This window comes from Solanum lycopersicum, chromosome 1, assembly GCF_036512215.1.
Source record: "Solanum lycopersicum chromosome 1, SLM_r2.1".
NCBI lineage: Eukaryota > Viridiplantae > Streptophyta > Magnoliopsida > Solanales > Solanaceae > Solanum > Solanum lycopersicum.
Window position 1 is genome coordinate 71140285 of NC_090800.1, and position 14593 is coordinate 71154877.

A 14593-nucleotide genomic window follows, 5' to 3' on the forward strand; every position below is an offset into this window, starting at 1 on the left:
AATTTTGTTAAGATCCTTTCTATAATATAGATATCCATACTAACATTTTTTTTTAATCCGTGCTCAATTGAATATTTTGTTACTGCTACAAGAGCAACTTTATATGAATCATTATCATTATCGTTAACACAAAAATCAAACTGAATAGACAATGATGTCTAATTTTAGCTTTACCGATAAAGTTATAACTATAGCCACAAAGTTCATTCGCCCTTGAGAAAAAGTAAGGGGCAACATGCCCACATTAATCACATATCCTAAGGAGGAGACGCAGTACTAAAGATTTGATATAGTAAAACTCTTCCATACAACTGTGCCTAATCAGTTTGGTTTTTATTCATTGAATTGGCCATTCACTCCTTGTGAGAATGGGCTTGCGGTTGGAGGAACTTGGCAACACGTTCTGCTTTAGCTCCTGAGCTATGGTCATAGTACTCGACGACTGCAGCCCCTGCTAATGCAGCAAGGGTGAGCGCTTGTGCGTGCAGCCTGATTACCAACAAAAAAACATTCAATTACTCATGAGGAAAGCTCAAAAAATGTTCCAATTAAACAACAAAAAATAGCAAGGCAGTTCTTGTTAAAACGAAGTATGTAACTGTCCCTTTTTCAAGACCACAGGCATTACATTGTAGAGTGCACCAGACTCTACTCTTATAAGAGAGTAACAAGCAAGATGTACAAATCGCAAGAATCTTAAAAACAAAGCATTCAAGATCTGTCCAAGTAGGATGTCTTCTCAATACTAGGAACACATGCATATCCTAGTATCCTACTAGGTTTCTCGTATTCAACATTATAACCATAAATCTCATTTAACGAGCATCAATACATGAACTAGAACAATCACAATTCACAACAAACTAGGGCATTCGAACACAACACAAGGAGAATGGAGACCATAATTTTCAACATAATACAATGATAAATGGAACAGTCGGGGCATTCAAACTTAACACGAGGTCATCCATATCAACATAACACAATAAATAGGCACGGCATGTACAGGAAGTACTCAGGCAAGTATTTTCATGGAACCTTGTAATAAGAGCTTGTTCAATTAGAAGAATGTTCCAAGCATAGACAAAATCCAGAGAACTATATTAGCAACACCCCTTTCTCCCCGTGGTGTTCTTGTTAAAGTGAATGGGAGATATTGGTGTCAGCTTCAAAAATGTGAAGAGTAGCAACCAAAATAATGAATTTTCTGAAACAGAAACGTTTTCCCCAATTGAAAACCAAGAAAAGACAGTTTTTTTTTTTTTTTTTGTAAAAATTGAAAGAAAAAAAAAACCTTTCTTGCTGTTTGATGAAAAACAGTTTTGAAGCAAAACACCAGCGTGCTACCCCCGGCTAGTTTGCAGATTAAGACACATTGATTTTCACAAAATTGTGGAAAAGGTTAAGACAATCTCCTATGAGAATCTATGATAGTGTCTCCCAATAAGATTGGTTTATGAAATTCTGGACATCTTAAACCAAATGGACACCGCCTTTTAAATCCAAATACTCAGCATAGTTTTTGTACAACATTTGAGTTGAAATCAAAAGAGTAAATACCCTTTCTGAACCGAATTCGGAGGGTGAAGAAAGGAAAAGCGGATCAAATGTCCAATCAAGTCCCCCCTTCTCCACTAAACAAACCCTGAACTCTAAAGTTGAAAAACTGCTTATGAATATGAAGATCTGAAAAACTTGCAAGCCTATGCGTGTGTGAGCAATCTAGAAGTATCCATACCCGAATTCGCGCTCTCATATCCAGTAGCCCTAAATCTCAAAAATTAGATTACCAAGTCCGAGCAACTTTAGTTTAACCCACAATCCGAACTCAACAGAGTAAAAGACACAGCAAGCAAATTCAACAATTAACATAACTAGGTCCTGCTAAGGAACCCTAGGTCAGAAGTTTACTGTTTACAAGTAGAACCAATCTATGAATCGGGTAACACATAAACCCGATCGTAAAAATAAAAACCTATATTTATAGTCGTCAATCCCTTCCGCAATCAAACAGAAATTGGGGATTAAAGAGAAGAAATTACCTGGCATGAATGATCTTAACACTGGTTTTCATATGGGGTTGAGACCAGTTGTAAGCAATTGAACCCGCAATTCCACTAAGCCACAAACACCCTTCAACAAAAACCAAAAACCAAAAGAGTTGATTCACATAAGATAAACCATATCAACAATCAAGATTCAAAACCACAAATAACTTACCAACTGTTCGAAGTTTGTGTTCGACAACCCATTTCCTCACAGATTCCATAGAGTTATTCTCTGCCATTTTTTGTGTGTATAGACAGAGGAAAATCAATGGAGGTTTTTCTATATTATGATGGTTTCTCTGTTTTATATATTTGCAGTTGCCAAAAGAGAGTAGAATAGAAGCACGTCACGTTTGTGAAGGTGTTTGACAACACGCGTTTGAGTCAATAAACCGCCTTCAATATGCCCCGGCCGCCAACTGGAATCCCCAAATACTTTCCAATGGGCCTTCTTACCGCGGTAAATATCGAATTATTAATATTGAAATTGAAATATTAATATCGATTAATGTGATGGTATTTGGTAAATATTATGTATTTAAATGTATTTGGGTTTGATATTCATAATAATATCAAGAGAAACTTATAAAAATATACGATAACAAAAAATATTTATTATTTATATCAATAATATTTTTTTATTTGATCACTTTTAATTTATTTATAATACAAGTTCAATAAATATTACAAAAAATAATTTATCAGTCACATATAATACAAGTTTTAATTATGGATAATATATTTATCATACATTTTAATACACTTATAATGTAAGTATCAAATTTTTATCAAACAAACATAATATATTTCAAAAAATAATTATAATTTATATATTACATACATAATTCACTTTTAATACATATTGCAGATTTAACATAGTATTATAATAAATAATAACAAATAAAAAAATATCACTAAAGTCAATTATTTATTAAAATGTACCAATTCATGTAATTTTTCCTAATATCAAATACCGTGTATTATGAATATCGAAATTGTCGCGCCCCATTTTCGCAGAAAACGGGTTTTGTGCACGACCTAACAACTCTTTTGGGATTTTTGAATTTTGGAGTCGCCACCTAACGAGTTAAGGCACGTTAGGGCACCTATCTAAACTAACTAAGTCTAACTAAGGTCAACGAGTCAGAGATTTGGGTAAGGGTTCAAATTACCTCGAGCGGAAGGTGTTAGGCATCCCTCGAGGTCCACAAGTGTGGGTCCCGGCCGTATCTCATGCAATCTATGTGGGGGTACAAGTAGCAACCAAGGTCGTTTAATTTATTAATTTATTTAATCTTACTAAGTGATAACAAATATAAAACAATTAATACTATTAATTTAAGCATGCAACGCTAGGTGATGACAATAAATAAACAATCAAGTTTTTTTTTAAGCATGAGACTAAGTTATAAACAAAATTTATAAATATTAAACAATTAATATGTGAGAAAATAAGGTTTTGAAAATTAAGCAAGTTTTGAATATGAATTTTTTATTTAAAAAAATGTTTGTTTCTTTATAGGGATGATGCCACGATATTATTGATCGCGCTCCTCCACCATAGAAACAATTTTGATTTGAGGTCGGTATATAAAAAAAATAGTTATGTTTTGAAAAATGATTTAAAAGATTTAGTTCACACGTAGGCACATAAACATTTACACATAAATGCACATAATTCTTTTTTGAAATTCATGGGAAGTGGTACTTCCGGGGACGCGTCGGGTTTAAAAAATTGGAACTAGACCTCGTAGTTCCTTTGACTTTCCCACTAACGATAGGTTAGGAGATAGTACTTTATCATTTATTTCAAAAATAAGCAGAGTCATAATCAATCCAAAATTTAAAGAAAGATTGAATTATGTTGCAAGGTTTTGATATGAAATATTTTTAAACTAAGTAACTTGCTAGATGCATAAAATGATTCTAATTTAAATAAAAAAAAGTTGCATAATGAATGCAGAAATCTTCAAGAGGACAAATAGGATTTCTAATGATATTAACTAATTTTAAGGGGAGGGCACAAATATGCACAAACAAATTTTGTTAAAAATTATTTACAAACCTATAGACATGATTTCTAGGTGTTTAAAAAAACAATGTAACATATATATGCATGATTTTGTAAATGATATGAACAAATTAAACCTTAGACATGGTTTCTACATGACAAGATGATGCTAAAATTATAACATTATTAAAACACCTAATCGGCCTATTAAGTTACTATGATTTGCTTTTAACATTAACGGAATCTAGTTTATTATTTTTTAGACTTCATTAACAAAAGTGTCAAGCAAATTGAAAATTGATTAGATTATAACACCTATAAACATTAAAAATATAACGAACAAATAAGCATATAAATCCCCTTCCCCTAGACGACCCCCAAATAAATTTATTATATGATCTTTAGGGTTACAATTGTTACATCATTCGAATAAATAAAATAGCGAAAAAAATAAAAATATATAGATATATATATACATTCAAACAAATAAGTAAATCCTTCTTCAGTTAATCTTCAACTTGAACTTCAAATATGAAACCTGTCAAAGTAATTAAATAACTACACAAGTAATCACACTTGTTAGTTAAGGTGAGACAATATGCAATCGTTTAATGACGAATTCTACATACAAAACAATAGCTTACACAAATTGTGAATGTAAAGATAGTGTGAATGTTAAGAATACTAACCTGTTAAGCAAAACGAATTGATTCAACCTTTACTCGAACAAAGTAATAAGATAGCAAAGAAGAACCCTTGAATAATTACCGGAATATTAATGTTTTGTTAATTAGCAAGAGAGCAAATGAGAAAAGGGAGAATGATGAGAGAGTTTTGTGATTGAGAGTGAAAATGAGTGTCTATGAATAAAAGGAGCTCTGGGAAACAAATAAGGGAAATAAATATTTAAAGAAATCAATTATAATACAATTTTCCTTATTTTAAAGGATATCCAAATCAGAAAATATGCTATTACCAAATATAAACAAGTAAGAATAAATTAATAGAGCAAAATATTTATTTTCCTTAAATAACAAAAGGTTAAAATCAGATTTAATTTATTGTACCAAAACATGAGCAACTAAATATGACAAGGAAATAATAAGGTTGTCATAAACAAACAAGTAAGAATAATTAAGCCAAATATTAAAGGAAGGAGATATTAATTAATATTATTATTATTTTTTTATTTTAAAGAAGAGCCAAATTAAAATTTTAAAATATTTAAAAGTCAAATTAAAATTTTAGAATATTTGCTACCAATTAATTATCAACAAATAAATATACGGGAAGAACACCAAACATGAAGGATGAATAAATCAAAGACCGTAATCAATAATATGCTAGCAGCTATTCAACAATCATATGAAATTAAAAAAAAAATTAAAAGGATGACAAGAAATCAATATCCGCCAAGGTTATTCGAATTGATCAGACAATAATCAATTAAACATACCAAAGCATAAGCTAGTATTAACAAATTGACATCATTTGAACATTTATAGCAAGAATAATGAGACAGTAGATAAATATTATTAACAAGCATGTACGAATTAAACGAATGTAGTAACAACTTAAAACCTTCGAAACTTCGCCGGAGTTGCTTCTCGCCAAGCTGTTGTCCGATTGTTCTTGTCCTCGCTGCTGCTGGTGGCGCTGGTGTCGGCGTTGTCGGAGCTGCTGTCACTGTTGTCGGACTGCTTCCCTGTCAAACCTGCAAGAAGAAAAAAGGAAAAAGAGGACGAAGGAGAAGAGGAGACGAGAAGAGGGGAGAAGTAGAGAATGACGGGAGAGGGAGGAAGGGGCGGCGCCGCCTGGCTGCTGCTCGCCATGGCTGCTGGTCGCATGGCGTTGCTGGAGGCCCGCCGGAGGCTGCTTGGTTGCTGATGGGAGGCGCTGGTACCTGCAAACAAGAAGAAGAAGAAGAGAAAATAGAAGAGGAAGGGGAAGAAGGTGAGAGAAAGGGGGAGAAGGGGGACGACGGGAGAGGGGAGAAGAAGGGGAGAGGAAGAGACGGGAAGGGAGAAGAGGGACGAAGGAGGAGACGGGAATGGGAGAGACGGGAGGGGAAGAGAGAGAGGAGAGGCGGCTTGGAGAGGGGGGGAGGAAGAGAATGAGAATTATTTTTAGGGATTAGAGTCTTTTAGGTTAAAATATGTAGATTAAATCTGGACCATTGATTTTAGAAGAGATGAGGGGTTAGGATTAGATCTACGAATTAATTAAGATGGACAGATGAGATCAAAAGATCATTTCTTGAAATTAGATGAGTTAGATACGGAATGGCTAAAATTGCAATTAAAATTGACTAGAATTGAAAGGAAGAGATGGCTTTGATTGTAATAAAATTTTAATTGGAGTGGCTAGAATTGAAAGAAATTGGAATAGAATAGGCTAGAATTTAAAATTTAAGGAAAGTGTAGGATTACTATTTAATCAAAATACTACATATATTAAAATATTTTTATATAATTGAAAATCATTTAAATTTTAACATTTGAAATTCATTAATAATTTTAAAATATTTTAATAATATTTACGATAATTTTATAGAATAAAACATACTAATATATAATTTTCAAGCAAAGTCGATTAAAAATTCTAAAATTTAAAATACGTATTTAATCGAATAGTATTCCTAAAAATGGTCAAAGGTCGGTCAAAATTGGGTGTCAACAGAAATGTATAGTTGTAACGACCTCTTTAGTCGTTTTGAGCAGCAGATTTTATTTCTGGAAAAACAGGCTGAGGCGACGGACCCCACGACGGACCGTCATGGGAACGACGGACCGTCGTAGGGTCTCGTTTCAAAACACTTAGAAAATCTGAAATTGGGTACTGAAAATCGACTCTCTGAACTTCGTGACGGAATGGCAGGACGGACCGTCACAGACTCTTCAGAGAAATTGAGTCTCTAAACTCTGTGACGGGCAGCAGGACGGACCGTCGCAGGACGGACCGTCGCAGGCGCGACGGGCCGTCACAGACTGCAAAATTCTAGTCTGGGTCGGATTTCTTTACACGTTTTAAGGGACGTTTTGGACTATTCCTACTTTAATTATAAAGTTAGAGGGTTAATGTTAATAAGTCTAATTACTTGGGGGTTAAAAGAGGTAACCTTAAGTTAATTAGTGGGTTATTATGGTCATCTTTTATTCTTAATTATATACTAATTAGGGTAAAAGAAAGAGGGTTTGAATAAAGAAAATAGAAAGAACAAGAGAGAGAGGGAGAATCGAACGAGGAAGAAAGAAGAACAAAGCTTTGGGAATTTGCTTGCTTGATCACTAGTCTTCGGTGGAGGTAGGTTATGGTTTTCATGCTTTCATAGTAAACTCTTAATAGAGAATGATATGTATTGATAGTATTGTAAACCCTGCTATGTGCTTAATTGTATGCATGCATGAACGTGATTATATAATTGTGATTATATTAAGCATGATGAAGTTATTGAATCCCAAATCTTGATAAAAACCTAATCTCTTGTTAATGATGATGTCTTGGTAAGGGAGAAGGCTTGATGAACTAAAGTAATGAATTTGATGATGCCTTGGTAAGGGAGAAGGCTTGATGAGTTGATAGAAGGAGATTAGGGGATCGGGTGTCACGAACCGACACGTAGATTTAGGGGATCGGGTGTCACGAACCGACACGTAGATTTAGGGGATCGGGTGTCACGAATCGACACGTAAATTTAGGGGATCGGGTGTCACAAACCGACACGTAGATTTAGGGGATCGGGTGTCACGAACCGACACGTAGATTTAGGGGATCGGGTGTCACGAATCGACACGTAGATTTAGGGGATCGGGTGTCACGAACCGACACGTAGATTTAGGGGATCGGGTGTCACGAACTGACACGTAGATTTAGAGGATCAGGTGTCACGAACCGACACGTAGATTTAGGGGATCGGGTGTCACGAACTGACACGTAGATTTAGGGGATCGGGTGTCACGAACCGACACGTAGAATTAGGGGATCGGGTGTCATGAACCGACACGTAGATTTAGGGGATCAGAGTGTCACGTACCGACACAGGAGGATTAATGAATATGACGGAGCGGAGTGTCACGTACCGACAAAGAGAAATAAGATAATGAATCTTGAAAGATGTTAATATACTCAATCTAATGAACATAATTCCCAAATGAGTATGGTATTGAGGCTTGAGTCCTCGTGTGTGAACTTGACGGTAATTGTTAATGATATAGTACTTGTTGTTGCTACATGTTGAGTATCATAGTTGATTTTATGATATTACTTGGTATATATTGATTTCTATTTTGAGTTGGCCGATGATATCTACTCAGTACCCGTGTTTTGTACTGACCCCTACTTTTATGTTTTCTTCTTTGTTATTTGTGGAGTGCAGCAAATGCGCCGTCATCTTCAACTCAACAGTAACTCTAGCCAGTCTTCATTACTCCGGATATCAGGGTGAGCTAATGCTTCCAGCTTGGACTGGATCTTCCTCTTCATGTCTTGATGCCTTGAAGTTCCGGCATGGACTAGCTTTTATTTGTTTTAGCTTCTTAGAATACTCTTAGTTTAGTAATTTGATCATAGATGTTCTTGTGGTGATGACTTCCAGATTTTGGGAAATAATAGTTATTGAATTGGTTTTTATTAATGAGTTTAAGTCTTCCGCATTACTTTATGTTGATATTACATTAAAATGTTAAGGTTTAGATTGGTTGGTTCGCTCACATTTGAGGGTAAGTGTGGGTGCCAGTCGCAACCCGGTTTGGGTCGTGACAAACTTGGTATCAGAGCATTAGGTTCGTTGGTCTCATCACACAAGAACGAGTCTAGTAGAGTCTTAAGGAACGGTAGGGGGACGCCTTTACTTTTCTTTGAGAGGCTATAAGACTTTAGGAAAATTCCATTCTTCTTTCTTTCTTTCGTGCTATTACTTGGGTCCAATTGGTATCTAGGTGATACAAATTGGTATCTGACCATCTTCACTCTATTTCGCAGATGGTTAGAACTAGAGCAACGACTACGCCAACACCAACACCAGCACCAGCGGGACAGGGTGCGTCTGAGCCAGCCACTGGGGCTGTAGCTCGAGGAAGAGCAGCGGCAAGAGGCCGTGGTAGAGGTCGTGGGAGGACGTCCTCTAGGGGAAGAGGACGAGCACCTAGCCCATCTGATACTAAGGCGGTGACTCCTCCACCGACTGAAGAAGTAATAAGAAAAGGGGAGGATGGGGAAAATGAACAAGTGCAGAATGAGGGATTGCCACCCCAACCTACCCCAGAGATGATCAATCAGGTTCTCGCTTATCTTAGTGGGTTGTCTGATCAAGGTCAGGCACCTCCAGTGTTTTCTGCACAAACACCTCCGGTTTCAGAGGTACAACATGCAGTCACTATGGCTCCTCGTATGGATGCTTCATTGGACATAGGCACGTTTCCACGTCTGACTACTGGGCCTATAATGACAAATGATCAGCATGAACTTTTCAGTAAGTTCTTAAAATTGGAACCTCCAGTCTTCAAGGGTGCTGAATCTGAGGATGCCTACGATTTTCTGGTTGACTGTCATGAGCTATTACACAAGATGGGTATAGTAGAACGGTTTGGTGTTGAGTTTATGACTTATCAGTTTCAAGGGAACGCCAAAATGTGGTGGCGGTCACATGTTGAGTGTCAACCAACAGAGGCACCACCTATGACTTGGGCCTCATTCTCTAGCTTGTTTATGGAGAGGTATATCCCCCGGACTTTGAGGGATAGGAAAAGGGATGAGTTCTTGATCCTAGAGCAAGGTAGGATGTCGGTCAATGCATATGAGGCTAAGTTTCGTGCACTATCCATATATGCCACTCAACTTTGTTTCAGTCCACAAGAGCGGATTCGTCGTTTTGTGAAGGGGTTGAGGTCAGAGTTGCGGATTTCAGCCTTACAGGTAGCGGCTACGACAAAATCCTTCCAAGAAGTGGTAGATTTCGTGGTAGAGGTGGAAGGAGTGAAGCCAGATGAATTCACCATGGCATCGACATCAAAGAGGTTTCGAAAGGGAGGTGAGTTTAATGGTTCTTACTCTAGAGGATAGGGTTCCGGAGGTTACTCAGTTCGACCCATTCAGTCTTCACTACAGACTGTAGTTGGGGGTCCACCTCAGACCGGTCAACACTTCTCTGAGAGACCTATGCTTGACTCTAGAGAGTGTTATGGATGTGGGGAGACGGGACATATTAGGAGGAATTGTCTCAAACAGAGTTATAGACCCCCAATAGTTAGAGGTAGAGGTGGTCATGGTAGAGGCCGTCATTCTGGAGGACGCGGTGGTCGAGGTAATGGTGGTCACCAAAATGGCCGGGGTGATGGGAAAACTGGAGCCACTACATCACAACATGGTAGGGGCCACGGACAAACAAACGAAAGAGCCCATTGTTATGCTTTCCCTGGGAGATCAGAGGCGGAGACATCTGATGTTGTCATCACAGGTAATCTTTCGGTTTGTGATTGCATGGCTTTTGTATTGTTTGACCCTGGCTCTACATTTTCATATGTATCTTCCGCATTTGCTAATGGTCTAAATTTACATTGCGAATTACTTGATATACCTATTCGTGTTTCTACTCTGGTGGGCGAGTCTGTGATAGTTGAAAAGGTATATAGGTCTTGTTTGGTGAACTTTGTGGGGAGCAACACTTATGTAGATTTGGTTATCTTAGAAATGGATGATTTTGATGTAATTCTGGGTATGACTTGGCTTTCTCCGCAATTTGCGATCTTGGATTGTAATGCTAAAACGGTGACGTTAGCCAAGCCTGGGACAGATCCGTTAGTGTGGGAGGGTGACTACACTTCCAATCCGGTGCATATCATCTCCTTTCTTCGTGCTAAGAAAATGGTTAGTAAAGGGTGTTTAGCTTTCTTGGCACATCTCAAGGATGACACTACCCAAGTACCTTCGATTGAGTCGGTTTTAGTGGTCCGTGAGTTTCTGGACGTGTTCCCTGCAGATCTTCCTGGTATGCCACCAGATAGGGATATTGACTTCTGTATTGATCTTGAACCGGGTACTCGCCCCATTTCTATACCCCCTTATAGAATGGCTCCCGCGGAGTTAAGAGAGTTAAAAGCCCAACTTCAAGAGTTGTTGAACAAAGGCTTCATTAGAACAAGTGCATCTCCTTGGGGTGCTCCGGTTTTGTTTGTAAAGAAGAAGGATGGGAGTTTTCGAATGTGCATAGACTACCAGCAATTGAACAAGGTAACTATTAAGAACAAGTATCCTCTTCCTCGCATTGATGACTTGTTCGATCAGTTACAAGGTGCTTGTGTCTTCTCTAAGATTGACTTGAGATCCGATTATCATCAATTGAAGATACGGGCAACGGATGTGCCAAAGACTGCTTTTAGAACCAGGTATAGGCATTACGAATTTGTAGTGATGTCCTTTGGTCTTACGAATGTCCCTGCTGCATTCATGAGCTTGATGAACAGGATTTTTAAGCCATATCTGGATATCTTTGTGATCGTATTCATTGATGATATATTGGTATACTCAAAGAGCAAGGAGGAACATGAGGAGCATTTGAGAATGGTATTGGAAATGTTGAGGGAGAAAAAGCTTTATGCCAAGTTCTCCAAGTGCGAGTTTTGGCTAGATGCAGTGTCCTTCTTGGGGCATGTGGTTTCTAAGGATGGAGTGATGGTGGATCCATCTAAGATTGAGACAGTAAAGAATTGGGTAAGACCTACTAATGTGTCAGAAATAAGGAGCTTTGTTGGGTTAGCTACTACCGCCGATTTGTCAAGGGATTCTCTTCTATTGCTTCCCAACTGACGAACTTGACTAAGCAGAATGTTCCATTTGTATGGTCGGACGAGTGTGAAGAAAGCTTTCAGAAGCTCAAGACTTTGTTGACTACCGCACCAATCCTTACCTTGCCAGTGGAAGGTAAGAATTTCATTGTCTATTGTGATGCATCCTATTCGGGTTTGAGTGCAGTGCTAATGCAAGAGAAGAGTGTGATTGCTTATGCTTCAAGACAACTAAAAGTGCATGAACGTAACTATCCAACTCATGATTTGGAATTGGCCGCGGTAGTGTTTGCATTAAAGCAATGGAGACACTATTTATATGGGGTTAAGTGTGAGGTCTATACTGATCATCGTAGCCTACAGTATGTCTTTACTCAGAAAGATTTGAACTTGAGACAGAGGAGATGGATGGAACTACTGAAGGACTACGACATCACTATTTTGTATCATCCGGGGAAGGCGAATGTTGTAGCGGATGCTTTAAGTAGAAAGGCGGGAAGCATGGGGAGTCTAGCTCACTTGCAAGCTTCTAGACGCCCATTGGCTAGAGAAGTTCAGCTTCTGGCTAACGACCTTATGAGATTAGAGGTAAATGAGAAGGGAGGATTGTTGGCTTGTGTGGAGGCAAGATCTTCCTTCCTTGACAAGATTAAGGGAAAGCAGTTTAATGATGAGAAATTGATCCGGATCCGAGATAAAGTGTTGCGAGGAGAGGCTAAGGAAGCACAATTTGATGAGGAAGGTGTTTTGAGAATCAAGGGAAGGGTATGTGTACCCCGAGTTGACGATTTGGTCAATATTATTCTGACAGAGGCTCATAGTTCAAGGTATTCTATACATCCTGGTGCAACCAAGATGTACCGTGACCTAAAGCAACACTTTTGATGGAGTAGAATGAAGCGTGATATTGTTGACTTTATTGCCAAATGTCCAAACTGTCAACAAGTAAAGTATGAACACCAAAGGCCCGGAGGAACACTTCAGAGAATGCCCATTCCTGAATGGAAGTGGGAAAGGATTGCAATGGATTTCGTGGTTGGTCTTCCAAAGACAATGGGTAAGTATGACTCTATTTGGGTGATTGTTGATAGGTTAACTAAGTCTGCTCATTTCATTCCGGTCAAGGTGACTTACAATGCAGAGAAGTTAGCCAAAATCTACGTCTCAGAAATTGTTCAGTTGCATGGGGTTCCACTCTCCATCATATCAGATAGAGGTATGTAGTTTACTTCTAAGTTTTGGAAAACATTGCATGCGGAATTGGGTACTAGGTTAGACCTTAGTACTGCATTCCATCCTCAGACCGATGGTCAGTCTGAGCGAACGATTCAAGTGTTGGAGGATATGCTTCGTGCATGTGTGATAGAATTTGGTGTTCAGTGGGATAGCTTCTTACCCTTGGCAGAGTTCTCCTACAACAATAGCTATCACTCAAGCATTGATATGGCCCCATTTGAGGCACTATATGGGAGAAAATGTAGGTCTCCCATTGGGTGGTTTGATGCATTTGAAGTTAGACCTTGGGGTACTGACCTTCTGAGGGAATCGTTAGATAAAGTGAAATCTATTCAAGAAAAGCTTATAGCGGCGCAAAGTAGACAGAAGGAGTATGCAGATCGGAAGGTTAAAGACTTGGAGTTTATGGAGGGTGAACAAGTCTTGTTGAAAGTTTCGCCAATGAAAGGGGTGATGTGGTTATGTGGTTTGGTAAAAGAGGCAAGCTAAGCCCAAGGTACATTGGTCCCTTTGAAGTACTTAAGCGAGTAGGGGAGGTGGCTTATGAGTTAGCCTTGCCTCCAGGGCTGTCCGGAGTACATCCGGTATTCCATGTGTCGATGTTGAAAAGATACCATGGGGATGGAAACTATATTATTCGTTGGGATTCAGTCTTGCTCGATGAAAATTTGACTTATGAGGAGGAGCCTGTTGCCATTCTAGATAGAGAAATTCGCAAGTTGAGATCAAGGGAGATTGCATCCATCAAAGTTCAATGGAAGAATCGACCCGTTGAAGAAGCCACTTGGGAGAAGGAGGCAGATATGCGAGAAAGATACCCACATCTGTTTACAGATTCAGGTACTCCTTTTCGCCCTTGTTTTCCTTCTTGTGATCGTTCGGGGACGAACGATGGGTAAATTGGTATCTATTGTAACGACCTGTTTAGTCGTTTTGAGCAGTAGATTTTATTTCTGGAAAAACAGGCTGAGGTGACGGACCCCACGACGGACCGTCATGGGCACGACGGACCGTCGCAGGGTCTCGTTTCAAAACACTTAGAAAATCTGAAATTGGGTACTGAAAATCGACTCTCTGAACTTCGTGACGGAATGGCAGGACGGACCGTCACAGACTCTTCAGAGAAATTGAGTCTCTGAACTCTGTGACGGGCAGCAGGACGGACCGTCGCAGGCGCGACGGACCATCACAGACTGCGAAATTCCAGTCTGGGTCGGATTTCTTTACACGTTTTAAGGGACGTTTTGGACTATTCCTACTTTAATTATAAAGTTAGAGGGTTAATGTTAATAAGTCTAATTACTTGGGGGTTAAAAGAGGTAACCTTAAGTTAATTAGTGGGTTATTATGGTCATCTTTTATTCTTAATTATATACTAATTAGGGTAAAAGAAAGAGGGTTTGAATAAAGAAAATAGAAAGAACAAGAGAGAGAGAGAGGGAGAATCAAACGAGGAAAAAAGAAGAACAAAACTTTAAGAATTTGCTTGCTTGATCACTAGTCTTCGGTGGAGGTAG

At 38.5% G+C, this 14593-nt stretch overlaps 1 protein-coding gene across 1 annotated transcript; it reads right to left on the reverse strand.

The window, feature by feature from the left end:
* Positions 1 to 74: 74 nt before the first annotated feature.
* LOC101256324 (uncharacterized) lies at positions 75 to 2456 on the reverse strand. Its single transcript, XM_004229200.5, has 3 exons — positions 2221 to 2456; positions 2043 to 2133; positions 75 to 489 (listed from the first exon to the last, which is right to left on the reverse strand). The coding sequence occupies exons 1-3, from the start codon at positions 2285 to 2287 to the stop codon at positions 354 to 356; spliced, it is 294 nt and encodes a 97-aa protein (XP_004229248.1). The 5' UTR covers positions 2288 to 2456; the 3' UTR covers positions 75 to 353.
* Positions 2457 to 14593: the final 12137 nt, after the last annotated feature.

Coding starts and splice junctions, on each gene's coding strand:
- LOC101256324 (XM_004229200.5), bottom strand. CDS start 2,287: ATGGCAGAGAATAACTCTATGGAATCTGTGAGGAAATGGGTTGTCGAA. Junction 2,134..2,220: donor ACACAAACTTCGAACAGTTG/GTAAGTTATTTG, acceptor TTTTTGTTGAAG/GGTGTTTGTGGCTTAGTGGA. Junction 490..2,042: donor GTTAAGATCATTCATGCCAG/GTAATTTCTTCT, acceptor GTTGGTAATCAG/GCTGCACGCACAAGCGCTCA.